Source organism: Schistosoma mansoni (assembly GCF_000237925.1).
Source record: "Schistosoma mansoni, WGS project CABG00000000 data, supercontig 0218, strain Puerto Rico, whole genome shotgun sequence".
Classification (NCBI taxonomy): Eukaryota; Metazoa; Platyhelminthes; class Trematoda; order Strigeidida; family Schistosomatidae; genus Schistosoma; species Schistosoma mansoni.
In genome coordinates this window covers 225,892-245,094 of record NW_017386085.1, presented here as the reverse complement: position 1 = coordinate 245,094, position 19,203 = coordinate 225,892, and the positions used below count along the sequence as shown (strand labels likewise).

Here is a 19,203-nt window from a genome sequence, read left to right as displayed (position 1 = left end):
AATTCCAATTAACACAGGGAGATGAAATTGTCAGGCTAAATCCCAGAACTTTAGAGGTAGTAACAATATCACTAATAACAGGGAAGATTAGGTAGGCATCGAAAATAAGATTCGAGGAGAAAATATAGAGTGGCGAAATAAAACAAAAGCTGGGGAATTCAGAATTTAAGGGAAAGTAAAGAATTGATGCACTTGAGTCATTGCAGACGATTTTGAGACTTGTCACACAAAGTCTCTAACCATTGGTTATGATAATTAACCGGGTCATAACAAAGTAGTCTACACCTGTTAACATGGTTCAGTCCAACTGTCATTGACTTTATGGACTGTTACCACGTTTTGATTTGGCCACCCCTAGCTGTCTTCCAGCCTACTCCTACACCAGAAAGCATCGGTTGTCGAGTAAGACTGTGGTTGGGTATACGTAGCACATGTGTCCAAACCACCTCAGTTGATGAAGATTTATCATAACTTAATGAATCCATCTTGATAAGGTCATAAATATCCAAAATAAAGCAAATATCACTTAAATATTTGTGGTCAGGAACCTTCGTCAGTGGCCTGCTTGAATATTTGGGATACCTGTTCTTGCCACCTAGATATTTCAACAGGTTACCTGTTTTTTGTTTGTTTTAGGTTGTCATTGTGTCTGTTAATCGCATAGCTTATCAGACGTGCTTAAAAAAACTTTACGACCTTTTTCTGTACAAGTTACAAAAAAGTACTATCGGAGACATCGTGGTTGCTGGTAGGCAACTTTGAAAAGAAGGAACATTATTCAGATTTTGATTTCTAAAATGCTAGCATCTAACTGGCAAAACAAATATATTGGTTTTCTTACTAAACTGCCGGACCATCATCTTATTTTCCACATCCCAACACTATTTAATGAAGTATTCAGAAAGCTGTTTCTTCCTGTCTTCTGCAAAGGGATAAGGAAGAAGCCTGAATGATAAACATCCGAGAACATACCTTAAACATGTAACTTATAAACCCATGAGTTACGAGAATCGGATGCATCATTATTAGAAAGGTCATAGGCTAATACAAATTCGTAAGTTGATACACAGAGTTTGTTGCAGAGAACAGAGACTATTATGAGTGAATATTATTTTAAAGTACTATTTGCTTAGAACATTGAACGCTAACCTTGTTTCTTTAATCAAAAATTCACGTTGTTCTTCTAGCTCACATCGTTCTGATTTAACAATTACACTTAGTAACTGATCTTCCAAACCTTTCATAGTGACAGTATAATTAATAACTGTTGCTTTGCTAAATACATCTGGTCCATACTGAGGGTTAGACAGTTTTGTAATGAGGTAGAGACGAAAGTTGGGATCATAGTCTACTTCTTTATCACCGAGAATGACATAAGCACGGTTCTGTAGGAAAAAAATAATAAATACGATGTACATTTTGTAAGTTTGGTATGTTAGTATAACAAACGGAATTGCACAATTAATTTGATACAATCTTATTAACTCCGTAAAAAACCATAATACCAAATTAGAGTTGTATTATAGAAAAAGGAATTCTTTTAAAATAGAAAGACAAGTAACTGTCAAAAACTGATCACTTAATCATATGTAAGAATACGAGCATTAATATTACAAATAGATAACATGAATTAAGATATCAGTGCTTAGTTCAAATCCCTAGAAGATACAGGCGGATAGTAATAATGAGTTTATTTGTCATCCACGTAACTTCGATGACGAATACTATTTTCCTCTTATAGTCTTTCGATTTCGTTAATTCTTCTTATGCTCAGTTCTCCTCAGTTTTTTTAAAATTTCGCTAACTTCGTCTATTTACATTAAAGTATAGTAGTTTTGACCGATGTTAATCTGCGCCAACTTCTACTTTGCTTGTCACTGACTAGTTGATTATGCGCAAAGTAACAATTAACATTAGGAGAGGGACGAAATTTCATTACATATTCTTGATTTAGTAACTTATTACGTAACTCATCTACAACGGTTATCTACTTCGTGTCCACTTTCAATAAATGAATAGGTTTAAACACAAGTGTTCGAACAGAATCAATTAATAAAATAACCCATTGTGTCATTAAATAAAAATACAGAGAATTCAGTGAAGAAAATTGTCTTTTAAACGAAATCATTTACTTAAGCTGTTCATTCGTATGTATAGTTGTATTGCAAATATATGTCTATAGGAGGATAGAAAAGATTGCACCACAGAGTGATTCGAGACTCCAATTATCAAATGAAGTTACATAATAATCAGAAGGTTAGAGAAGCATAGAAGAATGGAAATAATTTACGATTCAGGATTATGAAGATAATTGTCCTCTTGACAGATATCAAGGAAAACGGAAAATATAGAGGTCATAATATTAAAAACTGAGTAATAATTATGGAAAGTTGTCAAAGGATAACAACAACCGACAATAGTTTAAAATTACAAAACACTAATTTAAACAAAAACCAAAATAAAAAATACTGCAGAAGAGAATTAGGGCCAAGGATGAATGAGAGGTTGAACGTGTCGTTTTTGCATGAAGAGTTCGGGCTTAAATTTATGGATCATCAATGCCTCAGCAGTGCATAAGTTTTTGATTCGACCTCCCTTCGATACAGTTCCTTTGATTGTGTAGGTCATTTTAATAGAAGACTCCTTCGAAGCAATGTGTCCAGAACTGATTAGATGCTCCTGTATTGCACTGGTGATCGTTTTGTTTTCTCCTGGTAGTGTCCTGAGATTAGTTTAGAAAGTGATCGCTTTGTGTAGCCAGTGTCAACTGGCCCACAGGACAAGCAAGTATATAGATGCCCGTTGTAACTTTTAACCATAACGAGTTATTACTACTACCTCTATGTTTTCCGTTTTCCTTGATATCTGTCAAGAGGACAATTATCTTCATAATCCTGAATCGTAAATTATTTCCATTCTTCTATGCTTCTCTAACCTTCTGATTATTATGTAACTTCATTTGATAATTGGAGTCTCGAATCACTCTGTGGTGCAATCTTTTCTATCCTCCTATAGACATATATTTGCAATACAACTATACATACGAATGAACAGCTTAAGTAAATAATTTCATCGGAATGAATCAACCAATTTTATCACACTGTTTATTTAAAGAGAGGACTTTTGTAGGAGAAAAAGAAGTTGCATCATAGTTATGAAATCTGTGACTTCTTTTTCCTCCTAATTTGATAACTGGATGCATGAGACAGTTTTTTAATTAAATAGAGAATAATCATCATGACTTTTCTATGTGAGAAGGGCCCGTAGCCGCCGGAAATCAATTTCGATTAAGCGGATCCGTTCAATATGTAATCAAAAAGGATAACTTACTACCCTAGCCTTTTCATAGAATAGCTTATTTTTCTTGTGTCTTAGTGATATGTAGTTTTTTGGTGAGTAAATTCAAATACGTGTACCATTGCGTTATGGTTTTATTCCAATCACTTAGTTAAATACTACTGAATTTCATGCTTATTTTGAGGAGAGGAAATAAGTATTGACTTACTTGGTCACCTTTTATATTTTTCTCCAATACATTATTGATAACTGGATCAATGTAGTCATCGACATCTTTAAATAAAAATGGGATACCATAACGTATTGATAGTTCAAGTTGTTTAAGGAAGTCTGAGTCGTTAAATGTAGCAATTTTTAAGTTATTAGCCTCTTCTTTGTGACATATCCAATGAAGTGCTTGTTCTTGTGGATCAATACATAAAGGAAATCTAGAGGATTGTACAGTTAATATCCCATTCTGTATACTAAGTTCATCTGGTGGTAGACCTTCAGAATTCCATCTTGATACTTCTACATCATTTGTCAGAATATCTTCTAATCGAAACTGATCACTTAGTGGAATTTGTCTTTCTTGTAACCATCTTTGCCAATCTTCATATATCATACGTGTACGAAATTCTGATGAGAATGCACCAACATAACTAAGAAATGAAGCACTGATTAAACAATCACCCAATAGTTTGACACGTTTTATTTTCAATTCATCTAAATCCTTAAGCCATCGAATTTCTTCTGAGCTTAAACCAGTTATTAATTTATCTGCAGCAATCAAACGACGCTCCATGATATCTGTCTCTTCTTGCAATTTAAGTCTTTCACTCATTGCTTCTTCATAACGACGATTAAGACTGATTAGCTCCGATTCCAGATTAGACAATTCTGTATTGATTCGAGTTAAATCTCTTTTAGCCTGAGAGATAAGGTGAAAATTTATGGAAATATAAACATATAGTGATAAATAAAACAGTGTTTAGTGAATGCTGAAATAATTTGACATAAGCTATTATTACAAATTATATAATACGCCACTTCCCAGTAGTATCATTCCAAAGCATATCACATTTTCTTGATGATCACATAAGTCTTTAATGACTAACAGTGTGTAACATCACTTAGTATAGTTTGTTTCCCCTTGTTGCCATTTTGAATACCAGATTGTTTGTGAATTCATATCTTCTCATCGTTAATTTTCGTTGTTTGTATACAATTATAAATACAAGTGCATTATGTTTGGTTACGAAACCATTTGTCTCTTTTCTCTAGTCCTATTCTCTATCAAATTTTGAAATTAGTTATCAATGTCAAACGTATAAACGATTATATTCACATTCCTATTAAAACAGTGATATACTTACAAGCTAGATTGAATATATGAACAGTATGAGCATCACATATTTTCCGTTAAAAATTAAACAGAAAATACATAAAATCTTCAAACCTTAAGCTAAGTAAAATTTAAGTAAAGCCGAAATCGTTTATTGAGAAAAAAGGTTGAATGCAATTAGAAGATCTGGAATTGGTAGATGTCTCACCCTCACTATCCCATACACACGAAAAAATACAGATGAAGAAAACTAGTGTAGCAACAGTCTCTGCAGCGACAGCCCTCTGCATACTCAAAGGAAAAAGGCAAGATCCTCAAACACAACAAGGAGAACATCAAGCAACCGAATTACACTTGATGGAGAAACTCTGGAAGATGTGTAATCTTTCACCTACCTGCTAAGCATCATCGATAGACATGAAGGATCTGATGCAGATGTGAATGGACGGATTGGTAAAACAAGGACGAGATTTCTTTAATTGAAAGACATGTAGAACTCAAAGCAACTGTTAGTAAATATCAGAGTTAGAAATTTCAATGCAAACTTCAAGACGGTTCTATTGTACGAAGTTGAAATGTGTAGAACAACTGCAATCATTATCAAGAAGATACAAGTATTTATAAACAGTTGTCTACGTGAGATACTCAATATTCGTCTTCGGATAACATCGAAAACGTATTGTGGGAGAGGACAAATGAACTTCCAGCTGAAGAAGAAGTTAGAAAAAGACGCTGTAGGTGGTTAAGACATTGCAGATATCATCAAACTGGATCATGAGGCAATCGCTAACTTTAAATCCTGAAGGGAAACGAAAAAATTGGAAGGCCAAAGAACGCGATTCGTCAAGAATCGAAAGCAGACATGAATAGGATGAGGAGCAACTGGAAAGGATTGACCAAGACAGAGTTGGATGAAGAATGGTGGTTGGCGATCTGTGCTCCTCGATGAGGGGTAACAGACGTAAGTAAGTAAGAAATTGTTTTAATTCAAACAACTAATGCATTAAAATATATTACTCACTTGCATAAAAGTTTTTTCTAATTTTGCAACTTTATCTCGTTTTGGTTTGATGTCACGTGCAACTTCACTGTAGCCAAGTACAGCAACAACAAATTTTAATAAACCAGTACCAGCTTTGCTAACACTTTTCATTTCATCCATTGTAACTTTTGATTTATCTAAATAATCTATCAACGCAATAAAAAAGGTAAAATAACATAATATATAATAGTATAATCAATTGAAAATTATTGTCATTATAGTGAAAACTATTAAAGGAAATAAAAGCAGATCATCTTTTGAACATTAAAATGTTATTAACATAAATTATTATAGTTTCGGAGTTTATTAGTGTTACTCTATTCAAATACTATTTTCGTAACACGTTGGTGTGATAAATTTAAATGAACTTATTTACATCTGTTACCCCTCATGAAGGGGGATTGGCAACCCGAAAAGATTCTCCAACCAACTGTCTTAGGCTCTCCTTTCTAGCTGTTTTCAAGTATTATTCAATCCTTTGATGTCTGCCTCCTATTCACAGTGCAATGAGTTCTTTGGTCTGCCTCTTCACCTTCTCCCTTTAGGACTTCAAGTTAGCGATTGCCTCGTGATCCAGTTTGATGATATCTGCAATGTCTTAACCACCTACAGCGTCTTTTTCTAACTTCTTCTTCAGCTGGAAGTTCATTTGTCCTCTCCCACAATACGTTTTCGATGTTATCCGAAGACGAATATTGAGTATCTCACGTAGACAACTGTTTATAAATACTTGTATCTTCTTGATAATGATTGCAGTTGTTCTACACATTTCAACTTCGTACAATAGAACCGTCTTGAAGTTTGCATTGAAATTTCTAACTCTGATATTTACTAACAGTTGCTTTGAGTTCTACATGTCTTTCAATTAAAGAAATCTCGTCCTTGTTTTACCAATCCGTCCATTCACATCTGCATCAGATCCTTCATGTCTATCGATGATGCTTAGCAGGTAGGTGAAAGATTACACATCTTCCAGAGTTTCTCCATCAAGTGTAATTCGGTTGCTTGATGTTCTCCTTGTTGTGTTTGAGGATCTTGCCTTTTTCCTTTGTATATGTCGAATCCAAATAGTTTTGTTTAATGCATAGAGTACTAAACAGAAGAAAGCTAACATTAAAGCTGCCTATCTATATCTACATAGTAGTCATCAGTATTGTAATGAGAGTTAGTCACGATAGGTGATTTAAGGCTAATGATACGTTAATTGCTTTTTCGACATTGTTCAATACAAAATGTCTACGATTACAAGGAAATCCAAGGTTTATCATGGTGGTCGAGGGAATATTATATCACCATAGTTACATATGCTAACATTTATTTGCTTGGTATGTGACGAAAAAATATACAACTTAAATTAATAAACTAATCAGTCACCAATGCATGTCATCTGTTAGTTACAACGATTCACTATCGTGGTGAACTCAATTTGAAGACGATCGGTCTGATAAAAATTTATAATGTGATCTGAACTTACACGCCGCATGAATTTAGTAATCTTTGAAATAAATATATCAAATCACCTTTATAAGCTTTTGAAAATCATATAACGAAGAGTTTTAAATCGTTAGCTTTTATAGTAAAATTTTTATAGATGTTAGACTAAAGTGCTTACCAAACTGTTCAGCACCATCAACCTAAGCAGGAAAAATAACACGTTTTGTCAACAACAGTTAGTAGTATAAATGAAAACAGTTCATTATTACCTTTTACAGTCGATGATTGTTTAGAAGTTATATTGTCAACATCCATAGTTTGTAAAGACTGTAGAAAATTTGTATCTGACATCATCCCTTTAGCTGTTTTCCAACTAATCTCTTTATAACCTTTAAACACGCATATGCACTCTGAAACTACTTGTACGGCTTTTGGTGGTTTAGCAAATGATCTGATTTCAGTGACATCTGATTTATCTAAATCATCCAAAGCTAACCGAGCTTGTTCCAAAACTGGTAGAGCTTCAGCTAAGGCAGCTTCAGCTTCCGTCTGAGCATAAAAAGAAATCAAAACACAGTCATAAATCAGCAATAACAAGGAAATCGGTTTATCTAATATTTTCTTGAATGATTAAAAGGAAAATTGTTAAATCTTCAATAACTTCAAAATGAAAGTCCCGAAGTTATGATGAGAAGTCGTGACCAGTGGAGTTCAACTATGCCGGGTGTGAGACAGTTATCTACCCAATGCGATGGGTGAGGGTTGCGCAGTATCATGAGTTGATTGAAGTTAGATATTAACAGTTGGATACCGGCTCGGTGGTCTATAGGTCAAGCGTTTACATGCAGGACTAAGAGCCCTGGGTTCGATTAAGGAGTGAGAGGTTTTTGTTGCGCAATAACGGAGATTCTTGTACCAGTGTTTTCAGGTTTGTAATGTTGGTCTAGCTAAGATCAGTTGGTGATTTAAACTATGAGGATCCTGATTAAGCGGACTACACTGAAGATTGTTTAATCTAAATTGGTTTAATCTCTTAAAAACTAACTGACAATCAAGTGAATCTTTACTCACAATATATATATATATGACTGTGCACTTAAAAAACATTTGCTGTTAACATTACGTGCAAAGAAATGTTATGCCCACCTCACAAACACAATAATCGTTTTACATGACCGCGTACGCTTGTTTGCACTTTGGTGATGAATAATAAGTGGTCAACTAAAAATGATATACAGGTCAAAATATTTTATGCTTTTAATGGATTTACAAAAAATACGTGATAACAATCTTGCGTTCATTTACGACACCCTTTTTAAAACTAAACTGGACAACTTTTTTGTATGAAGAATAACGGTTTGCAAAATAACCAAATTATAAAGATTATTTGCTTTTTCCCCAGAGATTATTACTTATTTCAGATTGCGTAAAAGTTGCTTCATTTAACCATCCTTTACGGTTAGCGTGATTTCGGCATGCCCCATTCATTATTTCTTCATCATGATTTATTCATATATTGGCACACATATAACGTCTATTAAAAGAGCGAACTATGTGTTAAAATAACTCATGGGAATACTTAGATGAAAATTTGTTTACTAATTGTGTATGAAACATTTGACTACCTTTGAAATTCAATAACCACCATTAACAACTATTAAAAACAGCTGTCAGTTTTTTCAAAAATTAACATTCAATGATCTACACATTATTATTACTCTTGTCACGATAACTGATAACTGTAGTTGCATTTCTACTTCATAAAAAAAGAAGTTATCCCGATATACATTCACTAACAGCAGTATAGCAGGATAATCAAATGGATTTGTTATTTTTTCTGAAGTTAAAATTTTAATTAAAACTCAGATGGAACAGTCAGAAATAGTTAATTATTGTAAATAATGATCGGATCTAAAAATGTCAATTCTCACATCCAATAAAAGCACTTTATTCTATTTCGATTTGAACGAATCAGATTACAAAGCTGCATCATTTACAGCCAAATAAAAAATTATTACAGGTGACAAAATGTTTGTTCACTTCCAGTCTGGCACACCCTTTCAAAAACGAGCTCACCAATCACCAATTGCTAAATTTTTTTCACATCCTAAAATTTCGGAGAAAAAGGGTGGTAGGGGATCATACATGCCTTGAAATTAATGTCAACCTAATATAAAAGTGTTGACGAGACATTATACATAAACTATTCCCTTAGATGAAGTCATCACTCACATTTTTTTGACGGTCCCAATTCTAAGATATATATCCTCTAACACTGTAAAAAAAACTTTTTCTGTTTTCTATGATGTTGTGGTCGTGAAAGTAACGTATGATTGGTCATTTAGCGCGGACAAACAACTACAGCCTACGGACTATTAAATATGTCTGTTCCTTTCTTATCAACGATTTTTACTCTAGACTCACTGTGTGTGATTGCATGTGGTTGTATTGAATAAAGTATTCTCTAGCGTTAATCTGGTTCTCTATTTCAGGTCGTGATTAGTCTTATTAACGTATTATCATAATATACGTATAACAAAAGAAAATATTGTAAACCATCCATCATATCATCTGTAATACAACTTTTCGTTCGGCTATAATCTTTTCGCTCTTCAAAATTGTGTTGATCAAATGTAGCGTGACGTCCATCAGTTCATAAATCTGACCGTAAAACTTAACAGAACTTGAGACTGACTTCTTTCAATGTGTCAAAATCATCTAATGCTACTCAATTATTTAAACAAAAAAAACTCAAATCATTAAAGATAAATAAAAAATAAACAAATAAAAAAAGAACATTGACCTTGAAGATTAATGAAATAAACAAATCGTACTTTTTCTTGTTCAATTTCAACAGATTGAATTTGAATTTCTTTACTTTTTAAAACTGCTAATTCTTTTTTTTCTATAGCTAATTGACTACTATTAGTAATTTCATTTAATAAATTTTCACATGCTTGTGTTTTTTCCGTTACAGCTACACGTTGTACAGCTAATTTAGCATTTAATTCTTCTAATTGTATAGAAGCTTCAGCTAATTTTTGTAAGCCACTTTGTAAACGAATAATTTGTTTTTCATTATCATTATCTTTTTCTGTAATTAATCTTTATATATATAGAAAGAAATTATATTATGTAATCAATATATGGGGTTGTTTGTGGAGATTTTTAGTAATTTTTATACATAGTTGAAATCATTAGTCAATTGAAGCTAGACAACCACCACTAGTGACTGGCTCCATGTGGTATTTCCTGGAGTTCTAGTGAGAAGCAGTAACCAGTGGAGTTCAACCAAGTCTGTTGGGAGATATCAACTCACTGAAGACATTGGTGAATGGTTGCTCAACTTCGTGGATTGGTTGAAGTTAGACATTAACATCGTTGGATGCCGGCTCAGTGGTCTATCGGTTAAGTGCTCTGGCGCGAGACTGGTAGGTCTTGGGTTCCAACCCCGCGAGGCGTGGTTGTGGATGTGCACTGATGAGGAGTCTCACAATAGGATGAAACGGCCATCCAGTGCTTCCAGGTTTTCCGTTGTGGTTTAGCTTCAATTGACTCATGATTTCAACTATATATAATCAATACGTATTTAACAATTAATAAACTATAGGTGTTTAGTAATCATACTATTGATTAAGTAGTTAGTTAGAAATTATTTACAAAGTTAGTTACAAACAGTGTTTTTTCCTGGTAAGGGTTGATTTTCTAAGATTCATTAAGCATATTTTGCCATATAAAGTGTTGGGGCGATCCTGAAAATTTCTCGCAATAGACATGACAAGCTCAGGAAACATTAAGAATCATTTTATCCAATCAGCGTTTGACTAGAAGTTGCGCTAGAAATATTGCGAAAATGAAAAGTCACATGTAGAGGTTCTGATTAGCTGATTACAACACTGGTACTATGTTTAGTAGTATTCTAGAATTCTCAGGAAAAATCAAGGACTTTTAAAATACTATAAAAACCCTATATTTTCTGTACATAAATGAACCTATGGAGTAAAGTGCTTTTCGTATATTTTGCGCCTTTTCTCTCGTGTTCAAGTCGCTGTGTAGTTCTAGCTTGGGGGTTACGAGACTAGCTTAAGATTTGAGTATAGCGTTCAATCAGCAAGACTTACCATAAAGCAAAATATTGATAGTCATACTTAGCTAAAAAAAGATGTCTATATAATTGTCATAAGAATTATATCCGACAGTAAGATAAATTGGTAATAAAAGGTGTGCTTAAAATAACAGAATGTGACTAAAATTTTCATGAGAATCCACAACAACAGATTTAATATCAGTGATCTCATCAAATATACGTTAAGTTCAATCAGTGCATTTACTCACTACTTATTAATAAAAGCAATAAACTCATTCCCACATTGTAAATCAATCCATCTATGAACTAGGCAGTTAATCAATCCAAGAGTGGGTATAGATCTTCAGCACTGATAACAGTCTTAAGTAATAGATTTGACTTAATAGTGTTATACCAGCTGCTGAACCTCGAGGTTTTAAAGTTGATGCAATGTGAGTTTACGGATAAACATAGTTAATTAGTTAAAAGCTAAGATTAACAATTATTTAATCTTTACTAGATCTTTAGTTAATATCGACTTATAACGAGATATTATGTTTCAGCTTGTATCTGTAATCAGTAGAGTAATTTAGTTGGTGTGTTACATGAGTGATATTATTGATTGAGATAGACTTTTACTTAAGTTGTAACTATATGAATGTTCTGTCTTACTAATTTTCATCCACTTGAATAGCTAGTTAGTATAGCTTTATTTCATGGGAAAAAAACATGGGTAGTACTTAGCTAGTAGTAGTAGTAGTAGTAGTAGTAGTAGTAGTAGTAGTAGTAGTAGTAGTAGTAGTAGTAGTAGTAGTAGTAGTAGTAGTAGTGGAACTCGAGGAACTATTTTTGATAAAGTCAGTTTGTATTCTTTTTGTGTACTTGTCAAACAATTGATGTATATTACTTATAGATTATTCCTAATTTTAAGTTTTCATTTAATTCATTAACTGTTTTAATACGTTTTCAATTCATAAACTAAAAATGAGTAGTTATAAACTTGTTATTCAGTTTTGTATCTCATTTCCTTTAGTCGGGCATCTTTTGAGATTCATTATTGATAGGGCTCTGATATTGTATATAAATACAATCACAAGAAATACAATTTACTTGTCTGATTTTTCTGATGTTCTGGAAAAAGACGAACATTTGAAGTGAATGATTAATCCCATACAGTACCTATACAGTATCAGTACAGTAGCTGCAACAGTGGAGCTACTCTTGTTGACTAATATTAGTGTTTAATACTAAAAATTAGGATCTAACCAAGTTGATACATTCGGTTACACATATATCTCAATCGTAACATATTATTAGCATTAAATGGTTGAATGAAACTGTAATACAACTCCAAACATAAGCTCTCTGCCAAACGGCATACACCAGTGAGGTATATCTGAGAAGTTAAAGAAAGTGGTTATCTCTCAGATACACGATTCTTTTTCATTCAGTGTCGTATAAACATCAGCAAAATGTATTAAATACTCAGTTGTAGGTTTCCATATAAAAACAGTGAGTTAAAACAAAATTGGATCTTAAGTAAACAAAGATCTATAAATCAGAAGCTGGTATCTTAAACAATCAGATCAAAATTATGAAATTAAGTGTCTTTGAAACACAAACACAATTTATAATAATAATAATTTACCTTTTATACGTATGAATAAAATCTAAATAATGTTTTGGTGTAACATGATTTACTCTTCTTAAAGTTTGTGCAAATTCTATCGTATAACCATGTATACTTTGATGTGTAGCCACAAAATAATCAATAACAGAATCACGATATTGTTGAGGTACAAGATTAAATTGTTCCGGTATAAGTACATTGACTACAGCATAAAGAGCTTGTTCTGGCCATGGGAAAAACCAATCAATAGTAGTATTATTAACAATACCAGGAAAATTACGACAACGTGTCCGTAGTGTATCACCAACCTAAATACAATTGGATTAAGTGATAAGTATCAACGAATATTATATAGAATGAAAATTTTACTCCTTTACTTCTGAACTTTGACAAATATCTGTGAATATTTGCCTGATTCAATTAAAATTCGAAATAAAGTCAGAAATGACTTGATGCTTTTTCAACAGAATGGTGGACTTATAACCGTACATTTTTTACTATTCATTATAGTCCTCCTTGGTCGACTCCAATGAATGACGAATGACAATGTTAGATATAGATATAGATCGTTATTGATTTTGTATATATATATATACTGCCGACTTGATACGTTTAAAAGAAGAGTATATCAAAAGTCGAAATACCAGTGTTCGGGATACGTGTATTTCAAAGACTTGTAAATAAGCAGACAAACTGAAAGAGCGAATAAGCTTACTTAGCTTTGAGATGCTGTCTTTTAGTAGGTATATTTATAATTCATACCTATGAGCAGACATCGCACTAAACAGTAAACTTTTTCCACAGAGATTTCAAATTCTGAAGTTGTGGTTCTTATGTATACCTATTTTAATGTTAGGTAGTTAGACGTAATCAGTGGGAAATTATGATGTAAGTTACGTGCAATTTGACACTGATCATCTATAATCTTACAGAATTAACTGCTTCTAGTGAGATTCGTACCCACCTCGATAAGGATTAGGTAACATGAAATTACTAATCATTCAGTGACTAACTAATAGAAACATTTATGCATTTTGATTTTTATAGAACAGAATTTAAGGTGCACTTTTTAACAAAGAACCAGATCTTATTATAATCCTGTAATAACGTTGATAATAGCTTATGTAAAAGGCAGTAAAAATAAAGTTCTTGCTTACAGGGCTCATACATAGAACAATATGAAGATTCGATGATGCTTTTTGTATGAAATATTGCCAAATAGATTCACGAGTTGGAGGATATCCAATCGCAACAGCTTCATCGCGTAATTGACCTGTTATTGACTCCCGTTCATCATCACCAAACAAAGCAGGAACTGAACCTGTTGTCAGCATATTGTTGATCAACTCAAGGAAACCTACACAAAATTAAGAAGAAATGATTCTTATTTACTGATCAACAAATTGTGCACATATTTTATAACAGTTTGTCTTTTGGCTATCAACGCTAACTAGACATATCCTATGTATAAATGTAAAACACTTAATGGGAGTTTCAGAATAACGTGGGTTTAGGAAATGTATAAGATACCGCTTCCTCATGTTTGCTCTCTCACACTGTATAAAAGTGTTTCACATGTGTTTCACCTATGAATAAAGCATGTCAGTTCTCTCACCAAAGTTTACTGACAACCACGAAGAACAGGCCGAATTTGTGCGAGTTATCTAAAAAGGAAAGAGGTATTTCTCCTTGCTGAGTTAATTTTGTTTTTTCGATCGTTTAATACCCATCAAAACTACTATTTTCGTTTTAATTTAATTCATTTCAGTTAAAGTATTCGCCAAGAGTATCGTTTTTTCGGGAGTAATTTATCGTCAGTACTTTTGAGTACCATGGTTCTTTCTTTATTTGTTTTCACATTTGGTTCTAACACTTTAAAGTTTCTCATCATGATCATCATCATTTTATCTTGTCTCTGGGTATTGTTTGTATCTAGTTTCTTTCTGAAAATGTCATATTGATAACTAAACAGTCCAAAAAACGATTGCCAACGCCCAGATTGTCGATACCCTGAGGAAAGTGGCATGCAGTGCGATGAGTGAAAAGAATGGTACCACAAAGTCTGCACGAATCTAACGCTTTCAAACAGTTTAGTAAAAATAGTTGAGTATGGTTGTGTCAGTAGTGCTGCTCGGACACAAATAGCTTTCCAGCCAAAGCTATTGCAATGGTGAACGCTGTTAAAACCAGTGTAAGCATGTGTAGTTGAGACACATCAAATAGTACTCGCTCGGCCGATAAATAAGTCGATGTGGAGTTGCCCCAAATAAGCTCAGAGTCGGTTGACTTACATGGGTCAACGGAGGAAGAACGGCTTATAAAGAGGTCTGTTAGAAATAAAAGCTCAATCAAGGAAGTTTCTCATGTCTTTCACCCTCAAAACAGCAGCAAGCAGGAAACACCTAGAAAACCTAATCGTAAGGCTTGGTCTATTTCTATCAGGAAAAACAACAACCTGATTACCTAAGTCACCAACAATCATCCAGAATCCCACAGTGTGTGTAACGTGACTGTGATTGATACTCCAATGGATGTTTGTGAATGGTTACAGATTAGGGATAGGAAACAACCTAATGTGCTAAAGAAGAGTCAGACTTTAAACCACTAGCTGATAAATTGAAGACTGATCATAGTGACAGGTCAGTTGTCTTTCGTAGATTGAAGGCATAGAGCTCAGAACTCGTTTTGAGCCTGACATCGAGTTGATAAAAGAGCTATTAAACCAGTTAACGCCTCAGAATAACTCTGAAGTCACCTTGCTGGAGGTTTATAGATTAGGTAAACAAAAAGACTTGAAACAGAATCAAACCGGGCTGTTAAAAGTAGTATTGAAATCTCTCGATGAAACGGACTTAGTACTACAGAAATGGACATAAACCATGGGGATCTGGAGGTTTTGTCCGTAAACATATGCCGCTCGTGGACTGTGTAAAAAGACGAGAAGCTGAAGAAGAACCAAAACTAAGGTTGGATGCTGGTGAGGACCTTAGAATTGTAAAGTTTTGAGTGGTGAGGCTTTGACGGAGATAGACTCTACCAAGCCGGATGTAATTGCGGTCACAGAAACGTGGTTGATGCAGTCTGTAGACAGTAGGGAAATCGATTTTGAAAGCTTCACGCTAGTAAGAGCCGAAAGAATCCAGAAGCGAAAAGAAGGAGTAACTCTACTCATCAGAAATGTTATCCAATTTACCGTTATTGCTAACATATCCCATGGAAGTGGGGCGTGTGGATTAGTTAGTTGCCGCTTGAAATGCAGAGGACAAGAGCTTCTGATTGGTGTGGTCTATTGCAGTCCAAGCTGTGAGGTGAATGAGGCCTTGCTAGATGGTCTCAATACTTGGTTACAAATTGGTCGATGCTTAGACCTAGAAGACTTTAATCCACTACGGTAGATTGGAAAAATCTGTCAGCTATATCGTCAGAAAATTCCTTCAAACAAGAACTAGTTGATGCGGTTATCACATGTGCTCTAGTGTAACATTTGAAAGAAGCAGCTATATACGATCCAGACTCCGAATCATCCTTACTAGATCCCATGTCGACATATTATGAGGATGACATCACAAATCTCCATTATATGACACCCCTAGGTAAAAGTGATCATGCAGTTCTAGTCTTTGATTTCCATATGGTTGTCAATAACGAGGATGTCAGCACAACTTAGACCTAACGTCTGGAAAGCAAATATACAAGGCATTATATACTCAAAATCCTTAGTTGATTGATCAATGGAATTGGGGTCTCCCATAGAAAAGGCTAGTATTGTGTTCAGAAATTTTTACATAAAAGTCAATTACCGCACATCCTTTTGGACTACACCCTATGCATTATATGTTATTAAATAATTTTATATTTTTAGGTGACAACTCACTTTATATATGTGTGAATATACGCCTAGTTATCAATATCTAGTTCTTGATTAAACGCTCGGACAACTGTGTCTATGATCACATATTTTAGGGAAGTTAAAGTTATAATAGAGACCTTAAGTGATTAAACTGGAAGAATTTAGTGATAGGTAAATTAACACTTATTCCACCTGAATTGTTTTACTCACACTTTTTAACGTATCTGTAAAAATATTCCAGATATTTTATTTAGAGATACTTACCTTCTTCAACAACATGTTGATCTGTAAACATAAAAACTGTAGATTTATTTTCAATACCGAGTCGTAAATAAAGTGTTTTTAGTTCTTCACGAAATTCGCGTTCACCATAACCTCGACATAGTTGAATTTCAAATAATGTACTATTAGAGGCATAAGTTGCTAGTCGAGTAAGACTTTGTTTACCAGAACCTCCAACACCGACTAAAAGTGCATGTCCATTTTCCATACGTAGTACACGTTCAATGCGTGTGAAATGTTCAATTGCATCATTGAACAGAATCATTTGTAATTGACCAATACTCTCATTATAATTATCTAAAATCTATTTCAAAGTTATGTAATATATGATTATTAGAAATTATAGGAGTTTATTAATTACAATGTAGCTAAAGTTAAACTTTTGTTTATATGCTGAAAGATTCTGCTACTAATGAAATTTCTCAGATTATCGTGTGAACTAAAAACGTGATATTTGCTATCTGTAAACACAACTTTACAGTGACTGATTTTGAAGAATGTACACCTGTATAAACAAATAAAATAGCTCATCTTATGTAATTAGTGAAGATGAGAGCATAAGCTCTGGTGAGATCTGACGGTGTTGCGCCACATCATGAAATGATTTAGACTTGAAGTGTAAACCAATGGATCATGGACCATGGTTACGCACTGTTGGGGGGTCTATGGATAGGAATAAACAGTTGTCGACTACTCTCTATTTTCCATTGGTATCCCAATGGATACCGGTCCATGATGTACAAAAATTTAAAGCAATGTCTATCAGGTACTTAAGTAAAACAACTGTTTATTTGTAAACTAGCTATTCTGAGAAGTATAATATTCTAAATAGTAGCTAACATAGCCTGTTTCATCTTATATAAGCCTAGTTAGCTGAGTGCATCAGGATCTATGTTGCTTTAAAATTGAAATTTGGAATAACTACTAATCACTCATAAGATATGATCACCATCACTTTCGTTCGTTTCACAGATGAACTTACTTCTTGAGCTATAGTTCGACAATTCTCATAATCAATCATATCTTCATATAAACGAATCTCTGATTCATCCATTGCATTTCGATAATCACCAAATAGTATCGGCATTTTGGTTACATATTCTTTAATTTCTTTACTATTCTCTTGTAATAATTCATCTATATATTTCTATTAAAATAATTAAATAAAACGAGAGGAAATAGCAAGCATAATGACCTTATATTTACAAATCATTTGAGAACAGTAATTCTCAAAAATGATCAAGATTAGTTTAGAAACAAACTTTAAATAAATATGGAACATTCACTATACAATAATGTACTCACTGAGAGCTTCAATGGTCGGAAAACGTCTCTCGCTTAACGGTCTGTTTATCCAACTTCATAGAATCAGGTGAACGAATTTAGAATATTGAATTAGTCGACAAATTGATATAGCACTCAGAGGCTACTAACAAATAAAATTAATAAGTTTTGTGGTTGTACGAAACTTAAGCAAACCTTCAGTTTTAAGTTTCCATGATTAGTTCAAGAATATATTTTCAAGTGTGTGTGTGTACTAAGACAACAAGTGTAGCAGCAGCCTCTGCATCAATAGGCTTCAACATACACAAAGGAAAAAAGCAAGATTCTCAAATACAACACGGAGAACACCAACCCAATCACACTTGATGGAGAAACTCTGGAAGAGATGGAAACATTTTCGTACCTGGGAAGCATCATTGATGAACATGGAGGATCGGATGCAAATGTTAAGGCAAGAATTGGCAAAGCAAGGACCGCATTTCTACAATTGAAGAACATATGGAACTCCAAACAACTGTCAACTAACTTCAAAGTGAGAATCTTTACTACGAACGTCGAGACAGTCCTACTGTACGGAGCTAAAACGTGGAGAACTACTACGACCATCATCAGGAAGGTACAAGTATTTGTGAACAGTTGTCTACGCAAAATACTCAACATCCATTGGCCGGATACTATCAGCAACAGCGTTTTATGGGAGAGGACAAACCAGCTTCCAGCTGAAGAGGAAATTAGGAAAAGACGTCGGAAGTGGATAGGACATACATTAGGGAAATCACCAATGTGCATTACAAGGCAAGCCCTAACTTGGAACCCGGAAGGGAAGCGGAAAAGTGGAATGCCAAAGAACACATTACGCCGAGAAATAGAAGTAGATATGAAAAGGATGAATGTTAACTGGAAAAAATTGGAAAGGATTTCCCAGGACGGGGTTGGATGGAGAATGCTGGTGGGCGGCCTATGCTCCTCGACGAGGGGTAAAAGGCGTAAGTAA

At 33.9% G+C, this 19,203-nt stretch overlaps 1 protein-coding gene across 1 annotated transcript in view; it reads right to left on the bottom strand.

Moving 5' to 3' along the window:
* The window catches only part of Smp_212280 (dynein heavy chain, putative), a gene marked incomplete at both ends in the record, with an annotated part of 41,122 nt that extends 23,110 nt beyond the window's left edge, over positions 1–18,012 (bottom strand). The window contains 9 exons of the mRNA XM_018792320.1: positions 1,150–1,385; positions 3,506–4,207; positions 5,643–5,809; positions 7,367–7,646; positions 9,932–10,202; positions 12,812–13,101; positions 13,951–14,150; positions 16,908–17,229; positions 17,908–18,012. Coding sequence (XP_018647252.1) covers positions 1,150–1,385; positions 3,506–4,207; positions 5,643–5,809; positions 7,367–7,646; positions 9,932–10,202; positions 12,812–13,101; positions 13,951–14,150; positions 16,908–17,229; positions 17,908–18,012 — 2,573 coding nt within the window. The remainder of the gene's footprint in view (positions 1–1,149; positions 1,386–3,505; positions 4,208–5,642; positions 5,810–7,366; positions 7,647–9,931; positions 10,203–12,811; positions 13,102–13,950; positions 14,151–16,907; positions 17,230–17,907) is intronic.
* Positions 18,013–19,203: the final 1,191 nt, after the last annotated feature.